Source organism: Spermophilus citellus (genome assembly GCF_964194105.1).
Source record: "Spermophilus citellus genome assembly, chromosome: 3".
Taxonomy (NCBI): domain Eukaryota; kingdom Metazoa; phylum Chordata; class Mammalia; order Rodentia; family Sciuridae; genus Spermophilus; species Spermophilus citellus.
This window is the reverse complement of record NC_138184.1, coordinates 55,453,151-55,472,599: the sequence shown is the minus strand read 5'-3', so window position 1 is coordinate 55,472,599 and position 19,449 is coordinate 55,453,151. Positions and strand designations below refer to the sequence as shown.

At 39.9% G+C, this 19,449-nt stretch overlaps 1 protein-coding gene across 3 annotated transcripts in view; it reads right to left on the bottom strand.

The window, feature by feature from the left end:
* The window catches only part of PTPRG (protein tyrosine phosphatase receptor type G), a 715,161-nt gene that overhangs the window by 210,514 nt on the left and 485,198 nt on the right, over positions 1–19,449 (bottom strand). For all 3 annotated transcript variants that reach the window (XM_081285863.1, XM_081285862.1, XM_081285864.1), the window contains exon 5: positions 5,228–5,323. In XM_081285863.1, coding sequence (XP_081141989.1) covers positions 5,228–5,323 — 96 coding nt within the window. The remainder of the gene's footprint in view (positions 1–5,227; positions 5,324–19,449) is intronic.

The window sequence follows — 19,449 nt, the reverse complement described above, 5'->3', positions numbered from 1 at the left end:
TTCTGAATTGTGTCAGAATACACCTGTTGATGGGTGTGGTGGCGCACCTGTAATCCCGGTGAGTAGGGAGGCTGAGGCAGGAGGACAGCAAGATCAAGGCCAGCCCCAGCAATTTAGTGAGACCCTGTCTCAGAATTAAAAATTAAAAAAGGGTGAGGGGATGCAGCTCAGTGGTAGAGTGCCCCTGGGTTCAATCCAGGAAAGAAAGAAAGAAAGAAAGTGGGGGGAGGGAGGGACTTATTAACTATGCTTATAAATACAGATATCATAATAATTTTATATCTTTGCATATGAATCAAAGATACAGAAGTAACTACACCCAAAAAGAGAAAAGGTCACATGAGAAAAATCTCTTAATGTAGATGATCTGAAACAATTGTGCATTTATTAGTCCAAAGGTTCATATATTCCATGTTGAGTACTCATATCACAATCGGGTAATGAAACAGATGGGACCTTCCCCCCAAATCATGAACTCAGTGATAATCAATATTCTTCATGAAGAAACACAGATATGTAAACATGTAGAACGGGGATGCCATACTTCTACAAGCAACAGATTTCAAACCCATCAACATGGTGGCATGGTCAGACGTCATGGTCAAAAGAGTGTTAAATGAGAAATGGTAAAAGAAACAGATTGGAAGAGAGAAACAATCAGAACTCAATTCAAAGGATGACGATCATGCCTGGGTCTAAAAAATATAGGCCTATTAAAAGGGAAGGCCATTTTGAAAATGGATATTCTATAAACTAAATTAGAGACAACTAAATCTTTTTGTGAATTATGTTAAAAACAAAATACATCTTTCCACAAATTGCTTAATTATCCCACTGACTGAATTTCATGTAAACCTCAGTTTCTGTATTTAACCATGTAGGATATTAGAATAATAGGATATTTCCAAAGAGCACTTTAGCTTCTGGTATTTTCCATTTCTAAAGGAATGCAAATCAAGTTAACAGGAAAGAATAATGGAGACTCTACTTTAAAAAAAAACACACAATTGTTTTAATTTTTGCACACATATTAATCACCTAAACGTGTCTTCATTCTCTTCAGTAGTGTAACAACAAATGCCTCGATTCCTTGCCAGTTGTTTATTTCAAATTTAATTCTTATTAAAAATCCTTTAAATTTACTCTTATCTATCTCCTATCCTACTTTAAGAGGGCTGATAGAACAAAGCTGATTTGTGTAGACTAGAAATAGGTGACAATTGGGGCTGGAAGTGTAGCTCAGTGTCAGAGAGCTTGCCTAACATGTGTGAGGCACTGGGTTTGATCATCAGCACCACATAAAAATAAATAAATAAAATAAAGGTATTTTGTCCATCTACAACTGAAAAAAAAATATTTTAAAGGTGACCCTTCCTCCATACACACTGTCATACTTTAGGAATATTCCACTCAACAGAGGCTATGAATCGAGTTCACCTTCTATAGCTCTGTGGGCCAAGAGGTGTACAACCCTATATGGCTGCCATGATTCTCCACCTTCCACCACATTAGAGGTCCTTCCTTCCCTCCCAGTGTTCACACAGGGAGTCCTGGCTCACCACCTTTCAACACTGCAACCGCTCTTCAACTCTGTTTCCAACAAATGTCCGCTGCCACTCACAGTTGCCAGGGTTCATGCCAGGTCCATGCTGAATGAAGAAGCCCGCTTGGAGACCTCACCCCCTCCACCATACACCGCCAGCACTCTGATCTTAGTCACTGCTAGATCATAAAGATCCTTTTAGGTCAAACCTCCCATATTTAACTGAAGAAAAGAATTTTAAACACTGAAGAGGTTCCACACATCATGCCTATAAGCCACAAGCAGGCGACCTCGAGTCTAGGCCAACATCAGGTTCCTCTGTCGACCATGTGCCCACTAGGTTTGTGATTTTTAAAGTGTTCAGGTAACATGACTAACTTCATCATCTCTCATCACAGAAAAGGCAGAGAGAGCACCAAAATTACCCCGAACAATAAATATACATTGGGTGGGGGGAGGAAGAAAATAGAAACAATGAAAAACTGAAAGTGTAAAAAAAAATCATTATTGGGTATGGTGTCAGTCAACACCTGGACTCCAAGATCTCAATGGAAATTGGGCTTGCCTGGACACGTATATGCGGGCCATTTGCATCATGAAACCCTGGGTAATGAACATGTAGGTTTTTGAGCACCAAGTCAGTCTCCAGCCGCTTTAGAGGTAGAGGAAGGTCTCTGTTGCCTCCTTTCAGCCATTGTCACAAGGGATTGTGACAGGTCCTAGTAGACTGTTATGTTCATTACACTTAATGTAGCAACTACCACCATTTCTGGCACAGACCCTGTGCTGAATAGACAATAAACACTTCTTTAAATGCCAAAACTTAAGATGCCAGGTTTGAATTTGGAATATATAAATATACACACACACACATACACACATACATGCATATAAAGATTTCTTTACTTTGGAGAGAAATACCAAACTCTCAAACTTATTCTTACAGAAAGATTCAAAATACAAAGATCTTAAAATATGGGAACTAAGTAGACTGCCAAATTAAAATAACAATAATACTTTTTTTCTTTCCATTGCATGACACAGTGTGAACCCAAGTGTATAAACACACATGTGGACTGACTTACAAGGAAAACAAAGAGAGTAGCTCAACACAGCTGCTGTCTAAATAAAATTCTGTTTTAGTTTTTATTATCTGCCCTCTATTTTGTGTCTACAGAATAGCAAGCCAAATTTTAGAAAAGGACCAAACAAGTGAAATACACATTAAAATTTCTTCATATGCAAACTAGAAGGCCTGTCCTAGAAATTCTTTAAAAATTCAAAACCCAGATTTCACAGTGAAGTATTTCGCTGGTTTGCCTGTCCAAGACTGTTAATTGGTCTTATATTTAACAAGTGTTTATAGAGCTGGAAAAAAACAGAAAGAATTTGGGTAGAGCATGCTGTGAAATAGTCCTTCCAATACTCGTAAAAACGTATAAAATTTTTATTTTTTGTATAAGAATAGTGTCTGATAAAGTAGGACGTGGTTGGTCTGGACATAGATGGGTGTGACAGAGAAAGGGGAGAGGTGATTAGAGGCTCAGCTACATAAAAAGCAGTATGCAAGAGGGAAATGACAGAAAACTCGGGTTAGGTAGGTAAGTGGGAACTGTTTTCAAGTGGCTTAGACAATGCCAGTATTATCAAAGGCAAATCAATCATGGTTTAGGAACAAGAAGGATGCTGATGAATCCAGGCCATCTCCCAACAGGGTAGTGCCAGAATATACTTCTGCTCATGAAAAGAACACATGGACATCTTAGGGTCCCCAGCCCACAGAAACAGATGGATGGTGTGATAAAGAACATGTGGCATTTACCAAGAGCATACTATGTACCAGGAATCATACCAGTAACTCGTTCAATTACCATTATAATCTTCATGATGTGCCAGTGGTCATCCCCACTTTAGAGATGAGAATACTGAGGTTGGGAAGGTTAAATGACATTACCTTTATGCAGCTGTTAGGTGAAAAAGGTGGGATTCAGAAGCAAATACTTTCTACCCCGATGAAAATAATCTCTTTCAACATGATACTCAACGGCGGTTCATGAAAGTCAAGAGAAAAGAAATGCGTTCAAGAACAATGGGAAGATCACCCCAAGATACAGCATAAACAGAGAACTTCCAAAACTTCCAAGACCCACAGCAAATAAAACACCTTGTTATTATTTTTTAAAAAAGTAAAACATTATATCATCACCCAGAACATACCCGGTATGCATTACTATGTTAAACAACTAAAAAAGTAATTTTAAAAATTATCCATACTATGTGAAATGTATGTTGCTATTTTCCAATTTTTTTTTTACCCATTTATGTTCTCTATTTCATTATATTTAAAATGCTTGTCAGGAGTCAATGAAATGATTTCATAGCCCACCAATAGAACAGAACCCAACATTTAAAATTTGGTGCCATAACAGAACCAAAAGTTTCTGACATCACAATACTAGACTTCTCACATTTTTGCATAAAATCTCCCACTGGAGTTTTCTTCCAAGGGAAAGGAGAGAGGTAGTTAGGAGGGAGAGGTGAGCAACAAAGAGACTTGTCAATCATGTGTCACCCATTAGAAAGGGCAGTAAAATTAATATACTAGAATGCCCCCATCTCAAGTAAGGCTTACTCAAAAAGGCAGACCTGAAAGACCTATGTGGGAGAAAGTCTGAGGCCTTTAATGAATGTCCCTTTGAACTGTCAGGAAGACACAGTTTTCCAACACTGACCCCCTGGTGCAGGACTTCTCTCTAATCCCAGTGACTCCAGAGGCTGAGGCAGATGGATCACAAGTTTGAAATCAGCCCCTAAGCAATTTAGTGAGCCCCTGCTTTAAAATAAAAATTTTTAAAAAAGAAAAGAAAAAGAAAAGAAAGAAAGAAAAAGAAAAACTCTGCATTTCTAAAAATTTAGGCACATTTTAAGATGGAAGAACAAATCATGTGGCTACTACTGAAATTACCTTCCACACACACAAAAGCATCATGTCTCATAGCAGAACATGGTCAAGACACTCACTGACCCACAGTCCTTTAATTAGATTTAACTTATTAAAAACCTGGGCATCACCACCAATGGCAGGACGTCAGATTTGGCTTCTATGTGCATAATCGATTTATGAGCTATGAGCATTAATCACCATAAGCACATTAAAAGAGAAAGGAAGGCTGGGAGTTCACCAATGTACTAACTCAGAAAGAGTCTGAACAAAAACTTGGGTTACCATGGTGATTTCTGGGAGGGAAAGAAAAGGGGTCTCTTTAGAGAAGTGACTGATGCTATTTATTAATCTAGTCTCAAGTAATGTCAAGTTTTAAAGTTGCTCACAACACAAGAAAACCACCTTTTTTTTTTTTTAACAGCAGCCTTTTAATATGCTGGAGGAACCTGTTCAAAAGGCTTCAGCAGAGAAGTAACTTAGATGATAAATGTGTTCTTCAATCTGTGCACCAGTCAAGTAGCAATAAAATCAGAATAATTCATGTAAAAATTTTCATTATGTTTCTAAACATACTTATTTACATTTTAAATCACACATTAGACAATATGAAATATCTTTCATTTAGACAGGTGTGAACTAGGAAACAGATGCATTCATTAAACATGGAACAATTCGACGAATTAAAAAAAAAATACTCAGAGAACTCTTTGGTTGAAGTACTTTAGCCACTGTTAACTTACTTGAAAAAATATGGCCATGGCTCCAATTATTCTGTTCTCAGAAATTGCAGTTTGAAAGCTGTCAAAGTCATCTGGATTGTAAAAGAAAATCTGCATCTGTAAAACAACAATTAAAAAATATATTAGGAAAAATTTTCATACTTACACATAAGTAGAGAAGCGTGTGATGGACCCATATTCCCCATTAAGATTTTGCCATCTATTCATATTTTTCTTTGCTAAAGTATTTGAGAGCAGAGACCAGATACTGTGTGATTTTACCCCTCCATATGCATCACATCTTCTCATGTAACTATAATTCATTCACACTGCTCCAAAACAAATCATACCAATGCCTTCTCATTACCTACTAACCAGGTCATGGTCAATCTCCCTAATCAGACGAAAATTTTTAATGGAGTTAAATATCTTGAAGCAGAAAACTAAGTTTGTGAGATTCAGTCACATGCTAAAATTTTCATACTCAAATAGGGCCACCTTTTATAAATAACTTGCATATTATATACAAATGGGAATTTGAAGGAGTATTTCAGTAGCTTTGAGAAATCGCCTAAAGCGTATATTCCAGTAAATTCACAAAGAAATATGAGAGGAATGATAACAACAGGCTTTATATTTTATAGTTTGCAAAAAGCTACTTGATATATTATTTCACTTAATTCTTTTAGCAACCCTAGGAAGATAAGGCAGACACTACCATACTCAGCTAGAGGCGAGGAAACAGTGGTTCAGGAATCTGACAGTAAGTTGTTGCCTAAGATTAAACATCAGATACAATGTAAATTCTAGGGGCTCTCATCCAGACCTTAAAATACCTCTTCTTATATTTTGCTGCTTATTCAAAAAGCAAAACACAAATGGATCAACTTAATATCACTAAGTCGAATGCCTGAATATACCTTGATATTGAAAAAGGTTTCAAGTACAACAGTGGATCACAGAGCATTGCCCTGAGACCAACTATTTGATGAAAGGTCTAGCTTGCCCTAGGAAAGCCATTTTGCCAGTATCTGGTTCCTCCCATATAAGGTCAAGTTTCTCCACTTGGTAGGGTGGTTGTGAGACTCCAACATGTTGGTGTCACATATAGCACTGTAGTGATACCCCCTTATTCACAGAAAATCTTTTTTAAATTTTTTTTCACAGAAAATCTTAATTGAGCTTTTCCAGAAATCTTCACCATAATTGATCTTAGGACTATCAGCCTAAGAGTCTCTACAAAAGAGTTCAATGTAGTTAAACTTCCTATTTTCCTGTTTCTCTATTTTACTTAGCTATTGGCCTGGAAGAAATCGGCACTCCAGGTGCTGAACACACTCTTACTAAGTTTTACACAAACATTTATCCAGTATAGTAGTTTGTAAAAGTGTGTTTGCAAATGCAAAGGATGATGATAAATAATAATAATAATAATAATAATAATAAAGGCAGATCCTTTAACAAGGCCTTTGGACTTGAGCTGGGCTTCACAGAGATGTCTACATTTCTAAGATAAGAGAAGTTACCAATTGGGCTCCATGGTAACAGCTGGCAGGGGGAGGAAAGAGAGGGGAGAAGAAGCTTTCCCCTTCTCAGGAGTTGTCCTTGAAGGGTTAACTTGCCCAGAACAGTGGAAGAAAAAGCTGCTTTATGTGAACTTCTGCAGACTGGGAACTTCTGAGCCTCTCCCCTTATATACTGGGTATCAAGTTCTGAAACTACCTGAACTCGGGGTTCAGGGGATTAATTTATTACAGCAAAAGTTGTGTCCTCTGAACCTGGATGCACCCACATAAAACTGATTCCTGCTATCTTCAGTGCCCTGCCTCATCTGTCCCCTACAACAGCACCACAGGTAGATCTCATCAGTGTTCCACAGGCCACCAACATGGCTGCTGTTGGTTACAGTGACTATATGGCAGACATCTTGAAATTTCTAATAAGAATGGGTTTCCAATGAATCTTCCAGGATGACCATATTCCTAACACAAAAGCAGATTTCCTTTCTCGTTAAATCTTTCATGACCTCTATTTTACCACTTTTCCAAATGACATGATATCATCTTCTGTAATTGGCTGAGCAACCTCATCCTAGATGGGAATTTGGAGATTTGACATTAGACAACAAAATCCCAGAAAGCAAATATGCCCCAGAGTGACTAGGTGAGGCACAGGTCCAAGGGTAATAGAGTCCTGATGACTGAATGAACCAAGATGCTAGGAACATAATATCATTATTCCGCCCCCCCCCCAAAAGAGTGAAATCAGGTAGCCCAGATCTGGTCTGTTTCTAGGGAAATTTGGGTACCTCAGTAGATAAGGTTAGTGTTTTACTCAGGGTTATCTTCAATGTGACCAAAGGACCTGACAAGATGACTTAGAGAGCAAGTTTATTTGGGGAATCACAGTTTTAGAGGTCTTAGTCCATACTTGGCTGACTTCATAGCTCTGGGCCCAAAGTGAAGCAGAACATCATGGCAGAAGGGTGTAGTGGAGGAAGGCAGCTCAGGATGTGAAAAATAAGCAAGTAGAAAGAGTGACCTCTGCTTATATCAACAAAATACAAACCCTGAGGGACCTACTTCTTCCAGCTCTGCCCTACCTGTCTATAATTACCACCCAGTTAACCCGTATCAGAGGATTAATACACTGATCACATGTCACCTCTGCAAATGTTTTTATTGTCTTCCAAATAAGCTTTTGGAGGCCACCTCATATCTAAACCACAACAGGTTAATTCCTCTGGGAGATTTTCTTTTTCTTAAAGCAAATTCTTTTTCTTAAGACTGTGCCCACCTATTCTGGCAGTTTCTTACAAATGTGTTGTGTGTAGGTTTGGACAGCTTTAGACATCATGAATCCATTCGATGGATTCCACTGGATGAGGTACAGATTAAAACAGCATAATACTGGGTGAATTGCTTTAGGTACAATGCTAGTCACCCAAGAAAGAAACTCCACACAAGTATATTCAGAAAATTACACTTCACTTTCCTTTTAAAACTCAGGCTCTCAAATTAAGTAGGTTCACAGATGGCTTTCTTATACTTTCTCCCGCTAACAGGGATGGCGTTGTTTAATGCATCACCTGAATAGTGTGTGATACAAAATACTTTAAGACCTCTTCAAGGGCATTTTCATTTACAACTAGGTAAGGAAATGCACTTTTGGAAAATATGTTTGAGTCAGGGCTCCACCCACCTGGATAATAAAATGTCTCATCAAGAGAACAGAAGCACAGGTCGGAAATATCAATTTTCCTTGCTGTTTCTCTCAAGTTGTAGCCTGCTGAATTATGTTAACATTTGAAGCTATCTCAGAAATATGAAAGTAAATAAGGAGATGAGATTTGGCTGAGTGAACCGGACTTTGGCATTATTTGGTTGCTCTCGATAAAGAGAAATCCAGACCAAGGCAGGAAATATATTTTTCAAAGTCATCTTTGGTAGGTGTTTGGGCTGGCTGTTAGAGACCTTAAGTAGTAAAAGCCACTGTCATAATTACTCTCAAATAACCCAACTGCTAAACAAAACTGAAAAAAAGATCTGGCGAATACAACAGTAAAGTTTTATTAACTAGTCCATATAGCGCATGCTGAGTATTGTCAATTATTTATGTTTGGTACCATCATATCTCTCTCTCTCTCTCATACGCGCGTGCGCGCACACATACACACACACTCACTCACTCTCACTCCTTATTCCCCCTGAATCATTTGGGAAATGCTCTATCCCATTACCAATGAATATATGTGGGTCAATTCTATGAATAATGATGTTCTCTTAGAGAACTGTAGTATAGTTAGTAAAATTACCAGATTTCATGTTGATGTAATACAATCATCTAATTCACAGTTCATTGTCAAATTCTGGTAGGTGCCCAGAGGAAGTTCATTAGAGGTCATTGCTTGGTTCTGGGTCCAGGATCCAACTAAGGGTTAAACTTTGCACTGGGTGGTCTCCTTCTTTATACTGGCCTCTCCCACAGCTTGCTTTTACCTAAAACAGTACCTCAGCCGATGTCCTTCCTTACTCTTGCAACGGGTAGTGCATATCTCATGGTTTCTGATGATTAGATTCAAGGGTACCTTTTTGAGCAGGTCACCCCAGCAGTAATATTGTGTCTTCTTGCTGCATTTATCAGAGGCATATGGTGAGGGTTTATCCCAGAATTTAGGGTATTTATCTTGACCACACAGTTAGGGTAACATTTGGCAACCTTCTCCACTGTAAAGCTATTAATTTTCCTTTTGAAATTAGAAAGGACTTTGTAGGGAAACTCTTCAGATGACACTAACATCCTGATCCTCTTCAATGTTCAGCCACTAGTTTTAGCATCCGTGGTGATTTTGAAACTCCATTGTTTCTTTCCTATTCATCAATGCCATTTCATAGAAGGAGAAGCTTTCCCTTCTCCACAGTTTATTTATTCATTTATTTATATCCATATGGACTCACTGCCTTTTGTTTCTATTTTATTCAAGCCACTATCATATCCATTATTAACACGGATGCTCAAACTGCCCCAGACTTGCCCAGAAGCAAAGTCTTTAAAAAGATTCCTCTGTTATTCTATAATGTTCCTATCATTTTTTTTTTTTTAATTTTAGCATCTGGTTACCATCAGGCACAGATGTGCTGGACTCAATTTGTATTTTCCCTGCCCCAGACCTAGTATTAGCCACCCGAGGGAGTCCCGGTTCCTTTCAGTGGGAAGTGCTATTTAAAGTCTTAAGTCACTATTTTTGAAAAATGTCTGGGAATAGATGATTTGGGTCCTCGTTTCTTTAAGAACACACCACAGTTTAAGGTCAGTGAATCTATCCTAACCTGAACCTCTCTGCCGAGGAAAGACAGCTGGATCATGCAGCATTCCGTGAGAGGCGCATCCCCTTGCCCACAGACACCAGCTACGGGCAGCTCAACTGAAAAGCCACCGACAGGCTGTGCACAGCAGGGCTCAGCCATGAGACCAGCTCTGCCAACATTCTCCAAGTCATTAGTGAAGACCACAGGCCTGCACGGATCGTCTCCTTAGGCCTGCCGGAACAGCTGGACCGGAAAACCCTCTGGGCATTTCTCTAGCCAGATCAAGGTGATGGAAAAACTAGAGTCTCCCACAGCATAAGCTGATAGCTAGAAATGAGCCTTTCATAGGGGAACATCAAATCACATTGACATCTCCTTGATGAACAGGAAGCGTGGACTAAAATACAGATAGAGGGAATGCCCTCCCAAGGGCAGTGCCACCAAGAACCAGGAAGGAGGCTGAATGGGCAGTGCTGCCCGTGCTCCAGGGTGAGGGGCTGGTGGGACATTTGCGGAGTCACACAAAAGCCCATCTCTTTCCTTGTGTGAGTACAGTTTTCCCCTTATATGTAAAAGGACTCTTTTGGCAACTGATAGATATATAGATATATAAGCATATGATATACATGTATATATTTATACATCTATATATCTATCGATAGCCAATAGAGTCCTGTGTATCATATATATCTATATCCATATCTGCATGTCAATATCTAGATCTATGTATTTATATCTGTCTATCTATCTATCTAGTTTCTAATTTGAGTAACCATCCATGCCAAGTTGATTGAATACAAAGCAATCAATCTGAAAATTAGAGTCTATAAATATACAGATATATAAGCAAATGATATGTGCATATATATACACTATCTGTGTGTATTTATGTGCATATATATACATACGTACATCTGTTATGGTTTGGATGTGAGGTGTCCCCCCAAAACTCAATTCAAGAAGGTTCAGAGGAGAAATGAGTGGGTTGTAAAAGTCTTAAGCCAATCAGTGTTTTAATCCCCTGATAGGGATTAACTGAATGGTAACTGAAGTGGTGGGGTGTGAGTGGAGGAGGTGGGAATCAGGGAATGACTTTGGTCTATATATTGGTATCTGGAAAGTGGAGTCTCTCTTTGCTTCCTGATTACCGTGATATAAGCTGCTTCCCTCTGCTACCTACCCTTACCATGATGTTCAGCTTCAACTTGAGCCCCAAGGAATGGAAACAGCCTTGTATGGACTAAGACCTCTGAAACTAAGAGTCAGGTCCTTTAGTCACAGCAGCAAAAAGCTGACTAAAATAATATCATATGCTTATATACTGACATGTCTATATATCTATATCCCTCCCTCCCTCCCTTCCTCCCTCCCTTCCTTCCTTCCTGTTTGGTATTGTACTAATATTCATTAACAGTCAGTGCAGCCAGGAGCAGGGCCACATGACCATAAGTCCAAGCTGAGGCAGGAAGACCACAAGTTTGAGACCAGCCTGGGCAATGAAGCAAGATCACTATTTCAAATTTTTTTTTTTCAAAAATTAAAAAAGGGCTGAGGATATAGCTCAGATTCAATGCCCAGTACCAACCCCAATCCACAAAATAAAAATCTTAGTGAACTAGGTACCATGATACTGTTCATTTTACAGGCAAAGGATTTTCAAATTTTACAATTTCCAAAATTTGTGTCTTTCTACTTGGCAAGAATATTTGCTCACTGCCTATTTGGCGTAAAGACACCATGACTTAGGAAGGCCCAGTCGATGTTCAGAAAGGCTAAAATATCATTAATGAGACAAGGTTTACTTTTTCTTTGAATACCAAAGTTGAGTAAATGTATCACAAAAGGCCATGCTCAACACAGACAGACACTGAATTAATACAGGTGCTGGGCAAAAAGGGATATTCTCTTAAAGGTGACTTTTCAATTTTCTACTATCATAGCTATGAGTTTTTTTGTTTATTTGTTTTCTGGATTTTTGTGGGCTTTTTTGGTACCAGGGATTGAACCCAGGGGTGCCTAACTACTGAGCCACATCCCCAGTTCTTTCCATATTTTTCTGTGGGGCAAGGTCTCACTAAATTGCTGAGGCTAGCTTTGAACTTGCAATTCTCATGCTTCAACCTCCCAGGTCAGTGGGATTCAGGCTTGTGCTATAGCACATGTCTGTGGTTGTATTCTTGAGTCAGCTCTCAGTGCCATACTGGAAAAATCAACAGTGTTCTCTGCAGATTGAGAAAGCACTACATTTTCATTTTCTTTAGAAAACTTTTATGTCTCCCACACACACCCCACACAAAGCCCAAGAAAAAGTCATGATGAATTAAGTAAGGAAACAGGACACAGACAGCTCAGCAGAAAAGTAATCTAACAGAATGATCCAGCAGATCATTCCAGGATGCTACTGGGATGTTTTAAGACAAAGAAGACGACACAGGCAAAAGTTCCAGAAGAGAACAGCTAGAGACAAGGCATACACAGGAGGAGATAAGGAGAATGATGAAAAAAAAAAAAGTAAAGAACAGATTTAAAAATCATGCAGGAGGCAGCAGGTAACCATACTGAAAAAGTGAACCGTATTTTCCAGATCATGATTGGTGGCCACCTGTGGGCAGCCATTTGGGATGTCTACACCCAGTCAAGGATCTGCTGGTTTCATTTTCTGGATGATTTGCATTGGGTGATGTCAGAATTCAGGCTTTGTGAAATAAGCTCTTAAGCCAACTTGATTTTTCAACTATGTTGGAACTTTAATAATATTAAGCCAGACCACACATGCACATGACACTACACCCTAATTCTGATCAAGCCTTCAGACAGGGATTTCTATGTAGACAGGGTTAAGTCTGCCTAGTTCAAGGGTATGTTCCTGGCACAGTAGTCTTCATTACCAGTACTACTAGTTTATTTCTGGGAAGAATAAAGTGAATGGGGGCTCTGTGTGGCTTGAAGCAAGGATACCTAAACAATGACCCCACAAACACCTTTATTAAGTCTTTTCTATTTTTTTTTAATTTCTGGGTACCAGAGATTGAACCCAGATGTGCTTAATCACCAAGTCATATCCCCAGCCCTTTTTTTTTTTGTATTTTATTTAGAGACAGGCCCTCACTGAGTTGCTTGGGCTGCACTAAGTTGCTGAGGCCGGCTTTGAACTTGTGATTCTCCTGCCTCAGCCTCCCCAGCCACTGGGATTGAGGCATGTACCACCATGCCTGGCAAGTCTTTTCCATCTTTTGAAATAAAACACAAATCAAGGAGCCATCAGGAGACTGAAAGAACACAGAAATTTAAACTACTGCAGTGAATGCTTGGAAAGATACAAACTCAGGCTCAGATCACTGTGAAATGGCTAGGTGGCCCCAAGTTTGGTTCTGCTAAACAGAGATTAAGTTTCTTCCTTTCTCTTTAAATTACAAGAAATTCAAGCCATTTTCTGATGACCTGTGGCCTAAAATTTTAATGCTCAAAAAACATTTATCCATTTGACTTATGGAGAAAATGATAAACACACACTCATATTACATGAAGATACATAATATAAACATGAGTTCAGGACTTTGATAGAATTTTTTTAATTTTTATATTAATTAGGTATATATGACAGCAAAATGCATTTTGATTCATTGTACACAACTGCAGCACAACATTTCATTTCTCTCGTTGTACACGATGTAGCATGGCACCCTAGGTACAGTCTTACATGTACCTAGGGTAATGATGTTTATCTCATTCCACCATCTATCCTGCCCCCGCATCCTCCCCACTCTTCCTCCCCTTTGCCCAATGAAAGTTCCTCCATTTTAACCATGCCTTCCCCTTCCCCTTTCCGTTTTGGATCAGTGTCCACTTTTCATAGAGAACATTCATTTGGCCTTTGATTTTTGGAGATTGGCTAACTTCACTTACTTAGCATGATATTCTCCATCTATTTACCTGCAAATGCCATGATTTTATTCTCTTTTAATGCTGAGTAATTATATATATATATATATATATATATATATATATATATATATATATATGTTATTATTATATACACCACCCTTAGAAAACTTGGAATGGAACCACCATTTGACCCATTTGATTTGAGTGGGATCACTCCTCAATCTATACCCAAAGGACTTACAATCAGCATAGGATAGTAACACAGCCACATCAATGTTCATAGCAGCTTAATTCACAATAGCTAAACTGTGGAAGCAACCTAGGTGTCCTTCAATAGATGATATGGAGTTTTAAAAATTCTTTATTACCTTTTTAAAGAATCTTTGCTATTGTGATAGAATTTGATGAAAATATTTTGTAGAGGTCATAGTCCCCCAAAAGCTCATGTGTGAAAGAACACAAGAAGGCTTTGGTGAAATAATTAGGTTATAAGAGTCTTAACCCAACCAGTGAATGAACCCATGATGGGATTAACTGGGTGGGGACTGGAGGCAGGTGGGTGTGGCTGGAGGAGAGGGCATTGGGGGCGTGGCTTTGGGGTCTCTATTTGTCTCTGGAGAGTGGAGTCTCTCTGCTTCCTGATCACCATGTGAGCTGCTTCCCTCCACCACACTCTTCCTCCATGATGTTCTGCCTCACCTTGAGCCCCAAGAAATGGAGTCAGCTGTCTTGTAGTGAGACCTCTGAAACCCTGAGCCTCCAAATAAACTTTTCCTCCTAAAATTGTTCTTCTCAGGTCTTTTAGTCACAGCAGCGAAAAATCTGGAGCTTTTGGAGCTACTACATATTCAGTAGATGTGATTGATGTCTGGATCAGCTGACTTTATAAGTTGAGAACAGATTACCCTTCATGATGTAGATGGGTCTCACCTCATCTGCTGAAAGTAGGCAATCAAGCCAGAATGACATATATATATATACTCGCGTCTGCATATCACCTGATAAAATGATTCTGACTCAGTTATCTTCTGAGCTCCTTTGAGCTCTGATCTCTATCAACTGCAGTCTCCTCCATCTAAAAGCTTCTCCTAGAGAACACTACCCCGGTTACAACCCAGATCACTCTCTTGTACCCTATGGAACAATGCCTTGAAGTAGGCAGAATTGGATTCTAGGAAAGGAAGATCACACCTAATTTGTATATTGCAGATGCCTGAGATCTCTAGAGCTCAGTGTCCCCTTCTGCAAATCAAGGTCATGCTCTCCTGTAATAAACTTGCACCAAGCACATGCTTTTGATACAGCAAACAAGCTTTCCTTTCCTGTTATCATGGATCCTGATGACTTAATGAACAGAAGGAATATGTAAATTAAGATGAAATCAATCCCTTTCCATGGGCCAGCCAATGTTCCAAGTCATGCTAGGGGAAGCAGCAAAGAAACCAAGTGTGGGTTTCATTTCATGCAATCTTCATCGAAACAGTAATTTTAGAAGAACCAAGCTCCTGAGAATAGTAGGTATTGGGCATCTTTGCAGGCAACGCAGCATTTAAATAAATGTTCTGAAAGGTTTGCTTTATACAATACCATTAATCACAGAGTGCAAGGATCCTTAATTATTTCCGGTTTTTTTCACTTGCCGTGTACTGTGGAATTATCTTCAACTACCTGAGAGCATGGATCCAAGGTTTTGGAATAGAAGAACCCAAAATACACACCAGGGCTATGAACCCTACAAACTGGTGCTGGGACAATGTGGGGATTCCTCACAAGGTCTCTGTGTGTAACTTGTTTATTTCATTATGTCTATTCAACAGTTGATTTTCAGAATTTCTGCCTCAGTGATGCATCTGATTAATCAAATAAATACTTAATCTTGGCATTCTTCCTTTGATACAGAAGAATTCAGGCTGTTGACTCCAACAGTAGGTTACATTTTTGGGGAATTCATGAATTTCTGATACTTAAGTTACTTCTTACAGTTCAGCCTAAGTCTGGATACAAATACGGGGAAGGCTCAACGTATGGCTGTATCATGACCATATTCCCATATCATGTATTTAGGAAAGGGGACAATAAACTACAGCTTTCCCAGTTGGTTACCCTCTCTGAGCCTGATCAACCCCATGATAAACCAAATGAAAACTCAATCAGTGGGTTATAGTAAGTTGAATGTAAAAGGAGTCAAGTAAAGCACAATTCACTATGGCACACTGTTAGTCACCAGTTTGTTCAACTACAAATAAATTAGTGAAAGGGCCATAAGCCATGTGCCCAAATTGGAACCAATCCACACGAGAGCCAACAACCAAACGGCTGAATAAATTACAACAGTTTTACCATAGAAGGTCAAAAGAGACACTGGCCTACATATAGTGAACACAGACGAATCTCACAAAAGTGAATCAAACCACATGGATACATGGTGTTTTGGTCAATGTGCTGTCATCGTGACCAAAATACCTGACAAGAACAATTTAAGAGGAGGAAAGATTTATTTTGGCTCATGGTTCTAGAAATTCAGTCCAAGGTTGGCCAACTCCATTGTTCAGGGCCTAAACTGAGGCACAATATCATGGCAGAACAATGTGACAAAGGAAAGTGGCTCCATGCCATGGAGAGAAAGCAGAGAAAGAGATGGGAAGGGGCCACCTCCATCCACGGAAAGCTCCTCCCATTTGCCTACAGTTACCATCCAGTGAGTCCGTTCAAACTAGGATGGACTGAGTCGGTTACAGTTCTTACAACTGAATCATTCACCTCTGTATATTCCTGCATTTAAAGGAGCTTTTGGGGGACCCTGTCATATTCAAGCCTTAACCGATGGAAGGGAGAGATGGAAAGAGGCAGGTGAGCCAATCATGCAGCATGAGGAAAACTCAGTGGTTAACCCAACAGGGTCAGTAATTAGAGAAGGTGTCTGGAGCTGTTAATAAGTTCCTTTGATCTGGGCATTGGCTATGAGGGTATGAGCACTCATTCAGCTTTACACGTATTATTTCCTCCATGCATATGACACTTTGACAGTGAATAAACAAAATTAGCAAAACTGTGCTTTCGGAAACAAAACAGAGCCGTCTCAGATAACAGAGCAAGGCCAGAGGGTCTGCTTCCCACTTCTGCACCCGTTCTATTTGATTTAGGCAATTCTACACCTAAGGGTAGAGCTAGATTAAATTTATCTGCTTGACAGAGCAAGTTATAGCGACGGGTCACCATGTGTAGAATCGTTCCAGCTGAGGACCCAGCTAACTATTATGTGCACCAAGCACGCCCATGTCCACCCTTCTCTTGGAGGCAGACACCGCAGATGAAGACTAGAGGCAGCTTCATTCCTAAAACATTCTAAGAGGGTGTTTAAATATCCCAACCCCACCCCAAAGACTGGGGATTAAACCCAGGGCTCAGGCATAAGCAAGTACTCTCTGACCAAGTGACACTCGCAGTCCTTTTAGAGACAGGGTGTCTCTACGTTGCTGAGGCTGGTCTTAAATTTGCAATCACACTGCCTCAGTGTGTCCCCAGTGGCTGGGATTACAGGTGTGCACCCCCACACACACACCTAATGTAACCTAAATCTTAACATTGCTTTACATCAATTAATTTCTTTATTCCTTATCACCATTTTCAGGGGGAGGTCCTACGGTTTTTCCTAGTTTACAGAAAGGAAATGAAGCCTGAACCACTCTGTCTTGTCTGAGCAGTAACAAAGCTGGGATTTGAATGCCAGCATTTAATTCACTGACAATGCTCTACCAAACAACATCCTATTCAGAATTCCCCTTCAACAATGAGAACTACCAATAAGTTATCTCTAGGATCCTATCCCAAAGCTTCCAGAGGAGTGGTTATCTTAACCTAGGGGCGATTCTATAGACCAGTGGAAATTCGCCTAGCCAAGTCTAGAGATACTGTGGGTTTTCGCTATGGGGGAGTGCTACTGGCATCTAGTGGGAAGAGGTCAGGGATGCTGCTAGGCATTGCACAATGCACAGCATAGACCCCCCCCCCCAAAGCAAATCATTATTTATCTGCAAATGTCAATGGTGCGGAGGTATAGAAACCCTATGCTGTCACATGAAACATCTTCAATGCACATGGTAAAACACTATGCTTCTCTTTCCCTTCCCACTACTACTGAGGTGTGTTATAGTTTAGATATGAGATATCCCCAAAAGCTCATGTGTGAGACAATGCAAGATTTAGAGGAGAAATGACTGGATTGTGAGAGCCTTAACCCAATCAATGAATGAGTTTCTGATTAACTGAGTGGTGGCTGGAGGCAGGTGGGTGTGGCTGGAGGAGGTGGCATTGGGGGCATGGCTTTGGGGTCTATATTTTGTCTCTGGAGAGTGGAGTCTCTCTGCTTCCTAATCACCATGTGAGCTGCTTCCCTTCACCACACTCTTCTGCCATGATGTTCAGGCTCACCTGAGTCCCAAGGAATGGAGCCTGCTGTCTATGGACTGAGACCTCTGAAACCATGAGCCCCTAAATAAGCTTTTCCTCCCCTACAAAATTGTTCTGGTTGGGTCTTTTTGTCACTGCAGTGAAAACTCTGACTAAAACAAAGGGAGGAACAAATCATCTATAATGGGGCTCAAAGACATCGAGAGTATTTGTCCCTATCCATAAAATAGTAACTTCACAGGACTTTTACCTAGAGGTAAAAACCTAATTCTAGAGATTATTATAAAGACTTCCTTTTCTATCCAAGCCACACTTCTGTGCTTGCACAACTTCTCTCTCTCCCCTAGTACCCCCCCCACCTCCCTCCCTCCCTCCCTCCCTCCCTCCCTCCCTCTCTCTCTCTCTCTCTCTCTCTAATTTGGCAACGTTCAGCAGCACTGGGAAAAATTCAACTTTCTGGGTATCAGAGCACCCCTGGTTTTCTGGAATGTGGTAGAGCTTACTGCCTTGGACACCGTGCTGGGGAGGGCTCTCTAGGTGCATCTGGAACTTATTTGTATTTCAAAAACACAAAAATCACCACCACAGTGTTTGTGCTCTTTGTAATATGAAACTTTTTAGAAATTGCTTTGTACTTGGGAGTAACGGCCACATGATTCACCATGAAATGAAGTCTGGAAAATCATTTTGGATAAATGGACCTATAAATTCAATAGAATTTCCATGACAACATAGAATGCGACACTCAACCACAAATAAAAGGTTATAAATCATTCAAAACCAACCAGGAATCAGCAATATGTCTCCCATTTTGAAATACAAGAAACCTGAAATATAGTTTATTTTTTACTTACTCACCCAAGTTCCCGTTATAGTTCTTTCCTCACTTCCGATATTGTGTTTTCTATCCCATAAGAGGTTCTGGGGGAAACGGCAAGGCCATCAGTTTGCAATTAAGCTAAATAAAATTAACACAGGTGTCGAGGAGCTGGTTGTATCCCCTCCCGTTCTCCCAGCTTGAGGCTTTCAAGAAAGCTCGTGTGCACAGAAAACCAGGGGTGCTCTGATACCCAGAAAGTTGAGTTTTTCCCAGTGCTACTTAACATTGCCAAATTACAGTGTTCATGAGAAACAGGTTTA